A 6,360-nucleotide genomic window follows, 5' to 3' on the forward strand; every position below is an offset into this window, starting at 1 on the left:
CAACACTGTTTCCAGCACAAATCCAAAACATAGCCCCATACTAGCTACTGTGAAGAAAATTAACTCTATCCCAGCCAAAACCAGCACAGGGTTCTAATAGACAGTAAATTTAATAGCAGTCAGCAGCCTGCCTCTGCAGCAAAGAAGGCCAATTGCATGCTGGGCTGTAATAGCAAGGGTGTAGCCGTGGGTGTAGGAAAGTGTTTCCCTCTTTGGTGCTTGCACAGAGTGTCCAGATACAATCTCACCATTTTTGGGCTTCACAGGAGATGAAAGGCACTGACCTACTGGAGCCAGTCTGGGTTTGCTCACCTGTAAGAAGAGAAGGCTCAGGGGACACTAGTGCTGCCTACAGTTACGTAATAAGAAGGCATACATGAGACAAAACCTGACTTACTCCTTCCTATAGGTGCATGATGGAAGGGTGAGTGGCAAGCAGCACAAGTTACAACATGGAGAAATTTTAGATACCAAGAAAAGAATCTGTAGTCTGAGGGTGATCAAACACTGAAACAAGGGCCCACAGAGTCTGTAGAATCTATATCCATGGAGATAAGGTCCTGAGCAGCCTGTTGTAACTGGACCTGTTCTAGGCAAGAGGTTGGACTAGAGGACCTCTGGAGGTCCCTTCCAGCCTGATGTTATTTCATGACGAATTCCTCAATTTTTAAGATGTTACTTCATCTATCTGATGCTTACTATAAGAAACACTTTTTCAAGATACAGTTTCAAACTTGCAAGCTATTTCTTTGAATTTCAAATACAAAAGTAACAGAAGTTGAGCAAAGATGGCATCAATTTTTATTTCATCAACTACAGATGATAAAATATCCCAGAGCAGTTTGCAGCTCTGTACTGCAGGTTGTGACCTGTCTGTTTTATCTGTCAGAAGAAAGATTTGAAATCATTAAGGTGTGTTTTCCAGGTAGTTCTGTGTGGTGGGTCGGCTCGAATCCCAAAGCTACAGCAGCTGATCAAAGACATCTTCCCAACTGTGGAGTTACTGAATTCAATTCCTCCAGATGAAGTTATTCCCATTGGTGCAGCCATAGAGGCAGGAATTCTGCTAGGGAAAGAGAATCCTTTGTTAGAAGAAGAAGCACTCTTTATTGAGTGTTCCGCCAAAGATATTCTTCTTAAGGTAAGGCTAAAATTATTTAACTTAGAAAATGTTACTGCTCAATGAATATACAGCACTACTCATGCATGATTGATGTTAGAGAAACACTATTGTTTTGTTATTAGTTCTAGAGATTGGCTATAGATCAGCAGGAAGTGGTAACAGGTTTATTGACAAAAGAATTGACAGGAAAAACTGCTTGATTCTAAGGGGAGATAGATTGTGTCTTTGTGTTGTAATAGCTGGACTTTTTCATTTATTTATAGGAATGTCTTTTTTTTTACTTGCTGTGATGGTAAATGTGGCAGAGAGAATGAATCTTGGATTTCTTTTCTCATGGAGCACTGCTGTAACACTTCCAGCTCACTAAAGTACTTAGAGAAAGGCATGAACTTTTTTTTTCTTTTTAAAGGGAGTAGACGAGTCAGGGGCTGACAAATTCACAGTGCTATTTCCATCAGGGACACCATTACCAGCTCGAAGGCAGCACACCCTGCATGCTCCTGGAAATACTTCTTCTGTATGCCTTGAACTATACGAGTCATTGGGGAAAAGTCCCATGAATGAAGAAGGTAAATTTGCACAGGTGAGTATATGCACATTTGTATGCACTTTTAATATCAACCACTTAGAAGTCAAGTGCATCTGGGAAAAAAAAAAAAAAAAAAAAAAAACCAATCCCACCCCTACCAAAACTTCTTGTTACAAAGTTAGAATGACATGCATCCAAAACCAATCCCACCCCTACCAAAACTCTTGTTACAAAGTTAGAATGACATGCATCTCTTTGGAAATGGTCTTTAAGCATTCTTCTGTAAATGTGTTACGAAGTATTGAAGCACTTCTTAAAGGAATTGAAGCTTCCCTTTCGAATTTCTGAATGGCTGGCTGGGTTTGCCATTTGGCACTACTGTAGTAAGCTCACCTGGGATGAGAGATCATAACCAGCCATTCCAGTAGTACACAGGTCTCCGACATTTTAGAAATGAAACTGCTGGAGGTAACGATGTAGCTAGTGTATGTACTGTTGATTGCTTTTTGATCTTCCTAGATTGGACGGGATCTTGGTATTAAATACCACACTTGATTTTTCACGGTGGTAAGGTGATGTGATTAAATCCTCACCCGATACAAAGATACTACTCGGGAGTCAACCTATTGAAAGAACACAGCTTGTTTGAAACAGTGGTGATGTGCTTACCTTGGCTTCAGTGCACTTAAAGCATCGGGGAGGTGGAAGGTGTGGCTGAAATGGATGGAATACTTGAGAGAACTGTTATTCCACCTTGGTCCTGCCCAAAGATCTTTAAGGGGATGGGGGAAGGATGTTACCCAATAATTACAGAACTGATCTTCAGTAAAGGAACATGCTCGGCTCTTGCTGTAGTCTGTGGGAGTTGTAGGTACTCCAGCTATCTTAGTGATAGACCCTGAAACAAAACCACTGAAACAGTAGTGCAAATGGCTAAAAATGCTTAGGTTTGCACTACAGAGGAATGAAGTCCACTAGGGCATGCTTTAGTGTTGAATTATTAGTATGAGATGCTAAACAGAACGAATTGCACACCTTAGCTATTGTGTCACTTCCGTTAGTGCTGTGCAAGGATTTAGGGAACTTTATAACTTAACTTTTTTTTTTAAATAGATTGTACTCCAGGATTTGGATAAAAAGGAGGATGGCCTACATGATATACTAACTGTACTCACTATGAAAAGGTACCCAAAATATTTATTGTTCTGCTGTTCAACTTGCTATGTCACACATCTGACAAGCAGTCTTTTCTCCTCTTACAGAATGTTGAATTTTGTGTTGGGAAATTTCAGCATTTCATTGCTTACAGGGCTGTGTCCTAGCAGAGGTAAATTCTGTAGGAATGTGTTTTTTATGCAGTAGCTTCTGTGCTTTCATTGTTTGATTCCTAAAGAAATAAAACTTAACACAGTTGTATAGATGATTTTTAGCAACTTTTGAACTGTTGATCAGTTTAACCATGCTTGAGAGCAGTCAGGATCTCAAATTTCCTGTGGAAGGGGTCAGGAAGTTCTGTTGAATGCTTACACTCTTAGGAAAAACTCGAGTAGAACCTGTCTTTGTAGGTTGCTAAGGAATCCACGAAGGACTTCTCGTATGTGATTTTGTGATGAAAACCTGTGGCCCTGTCCTTTCAGAGGCAGGGTTGTTGAGCACGAGAAACGATGCCACAGGAAATCAGGCTTCATAAATCTACTTTTTACAGGATTACTTTTTACAGGATTACCTGTTTATTATGGTAAAACAGGAAGTATCTTATGGCAGGGTGGGGAATGGGGATGACATGATATTGAAGAAATTTCTCTTTCTTAGGTCTTAATAGGAGTGCTTCGGCTCATTTGAAATAGTCTAAATAGCTTATAAAGATACCAGAAGGTGGAATTCAAAGTTGTCAAAGTATGTTTGTCTTCTGAGGACTGTCCTGAAGTTCATATTGCTTTTTTAAATAATATGAAAGTTGTCTAGATGTTGCTGAAGAACCAAATCCCTACTTGCTATTTGAGTTCACAATACTTCATTTTCTTATGTTGACTATCAGGTGTATTAATGTTCTATTAATAGACTTCACCTAAAATACCTTGTTAGTTATACAAAGATTTGCCCTTAGCATTGATAAGAAAAACATCTTAGGGGTTATATATGCAACTGTGGAGTGCAGAAAACCTGCATTATTTTAAAGGGGTTTTTAGTAATATTTAGATGAAAAATAGTAGGGAAAGTTCACTAGGACACATCTATTTCTATCTAAATATTACACATGACTGTTGTATGTCTAGATGAAGTAGGATTTAATATTGTCTCTAATTCTTGGATTGTGAAAATTAAGGTTTTCCTCCTTGAAGGAGATCCTTGGTATTTAAAGACTTACTTTTTAAAGAGTCAAGTTCTCATGCTTTGAGAAGACGTGCTTATCTCTTGGTTGCTGTTACTCAAGAGTTCTCAAGATGAGTATTTTGAATATTACTGCACATTCTATTTACAAACCTGTACTAAATAAACTTAGCTACATTATTTAGACATGTTCCTGAATCTCTTCCACCATATGTACAGAAGATATGTGCTTTAGTGGAGGGCAAGAAGTGCATATCTAAATACTCAATAAACTAAACTTAATTTCATAAATCAATTTCATCGATGTTGAAGCATGTTCTTCCCTGGGTATTTTGATGCTAATCTTTCTTCCTTTGGTCTGCATGAAGACTATTGTTTATCCTCTCTGGAATATGCAGTAACATACTAAGTGTTGTGTTGAGATAGTCCTAAACATACCTTTCTCTTTTATCTAGGGATGGGTCCTTGCATGTTACCTGCACAGATCAAGATACCGGGAAGTGTGAAATCATCACTGTTGAAGTGGCGTCATAGTCTCTTTTTGAAAGGCAACATTTTTCTAAGTTGATTTTTGTCTCTTGTTGGCTTTTCTGCCAAAGTGGTGACTCTCTCTGAGATGTCTTCAATGATTCTTAGAGGCTCTAATAAACTGAAGTAAAACATTAATTTGCCACAAAGTCTGTTTGGAGTGGAAAGCGTGGTGCAAAATGTTAATCAAGACATGCAGACAGCAGAGCATTGAATTATCAGCACCTGATTTAAAAAATGCAAAGGGCAAATCCTCATGCCTGTGGTTCAGCAACAAGCATATTACATAGTCTGAAGTTTTCCTTGGACTGATCGGATCGTGTACCCGTTCAACCAGTATATCTGTGGCTTCAACAGCATAGCATTGAACCAGCAAGAGCTAGACTGGTGAAAATCCGCTCTCTAATAACTGTACCAAATTGTACTGAAATCCTGGGTGGTCTTGATGTTGCCTGAAACCATGGAGGTGATGCCCATTTGCGCTGGCCTCTTGAGCAGGATCTTTTTTTTTTTTTTTTTTTTTTTTTTTTTTTTTTTTTTTTTTTTTTTTTTTTTTTTTTTTTTTTTTTTTTTTTTTTTTTTTTTTTTTTTTTTTTTTTTTTTTTTTTTTCTGGAGTTACTGGAAGGTGGGGAGTTACTGGAAGGTGGTTTTGTGGTGCTACCTGAAAAATGTGTTAAGGGTTATGTATGCTTATTTATGTGTTATTAATAAAATACATTTTTTATGCAGATCCTGGCATCCTCCATTCTGTGTAGCACTGTTCTAATCTGTATGTCATCATATATTTGTTTGGATATAAGCTGGCACTTTTTTCATTTTAGGTAGGGCAGTAATAAGAAGGAGGCAGAGCAGGCAAGTGTGGTTACAGGAGTTAATGTGCAGCTACAGGGCAACAGTTCAGCCCTGAGGACCAGATGTTACCTTGTAAAACATTCAAAGTGACACAGTAGAGCTTCAACGTCGGAGACGGAAACTAGAGCAAGGGATGTCTGGCTGGATTTGAAGAGACCTGTGTTCCATTACCTGTTTTTCTACAGGCCTCCCAAATTGTCTTGTGTTTGCAGAACATGTATTTCAACATTATTCCTACCTCACAAAAGCAATAGATACTGCACAGCGTAGATATAAATCTTGCTGCATTCCAAACAAATGTCTGTATTGTGTGGCTTATCAGCCTAGGCATGGGGTTTGAACTTGTGAGGCTTCCTTGGGTGGGCGAAGTGCTGGGACTGTTCTGCCTCCCTTATCCCTGGGTATTTGACCTCTGGAAAGTAAGTAAATAGTTCACCAGTTCCTGTGTGAAAACTTCAAAAGGGGGCCTTGGAAAACCCAAAGTCTGGTTCTGTCAGGGCAGTGGAGTCCCACTGCCCTGATAAATACAAGTAAATACTTGTATTTACTGCCCTGATAAATACAAGTAAAGAGACGCTTAAGCGCTAACTAGTGGCCAGACATCGTTCAGGGATGTTTTGTTGTGTGTAATAGTCCCAACTGGTGGGGTTTATGGGGCTTGGGGCTAACTTGAAAGCTCTTTAATAGGAAACACCTCTTCTGAGATGTGTGTTGTGATGAGTGCGTAACTTTTTTTAAAAAAAAGTGTCTGAAACCTTCCTTTGTGGTTCTTTCTTTCAGCTCTGTAGCTGGCAGAGCGCAGTGAGGGGCCCGGTGGAAGTCTGCCTGGTGCCTTGCGCTTGCCCTGCCCCAGGCACTGCCACCTTAGCCAGCGCGATAAAAGATCAAAGCGAAATCGCTTGAAGTTTTGCCTCGCTTCTTTTTAGTCTTTCTCACTTCTACAGCTCTGTTTCTGCAGGGGGGCCCTCGCTCACGGAGCAGCTGGGGCGGCTGCCC

At 39.6% G+C, this 6,360-nt stretch overlaps 2 protein-coding genes across 2 annotated transcripts in view; both read left to right on the top strand.

The window, feature by feature from the left end:
* HSPA14 (heat shock protein family A (Hsp70) member 14) overlaps positions 1–4,654 on the top strand; it is a 15,274-nt gene extending 10,620 nt beyond the window's left edge. The window contains exons 10-13 of the mRNA XM_009285548.2: positions 926–1,141; positions 1,533–1,706; positions 2,766–2,836; positions 4,439–4,654. Of these exons, the coding sequence (XP_009283823.1) occupies positions 926–1,141; positions 1,533–1,706; positions 2,766–2,836; positions 4,439–4,517 (540 nt within the window). The 3' untranslated portion in view covers positions 4,518–4,654. The remainder of the gene's footprint in view (positions 1–925; positions 1,142–1,532; positions 1,707–2,765; positions 2,837–4,438) is intronic.
* A 1,039-nt stretch (positions 4,655–5,693) lies between these two features.
* SUV39H2 (suppressor of variegation 3-9 homolog 2) overlaps positions 5,694–6,360 on the top strand; it is a 12,075-nt gene continuing 11,408 nt past the window's right edge. The window contains exon 1 of the mRNA XM_009285549.2: positions 5,694–5,787. Coding sequence (XP_009283824.1) covers positions 5,694–5,787 — 94 coding nt within the window. The remainder of the gene's footprint in view (positions 5,788–6,360) is intronic.

This window comes from Aptenodytes forsteri, unplaced genomic scaffold (assembly GCF_000699145.1).
Source record: "Aptenodytes forsteri isolate BGI_AS27 unplaced genomic scaffold, ASM69914v1 Scaffold87, whole genome shotgun sequence".
NCBI classification, from domain to species: Eukaryota; Metazoa; Chordata; class Aves; order Sphenisciformes; family Spheniscidae; genus Aptenodytes; species Aptenodytes forsteri.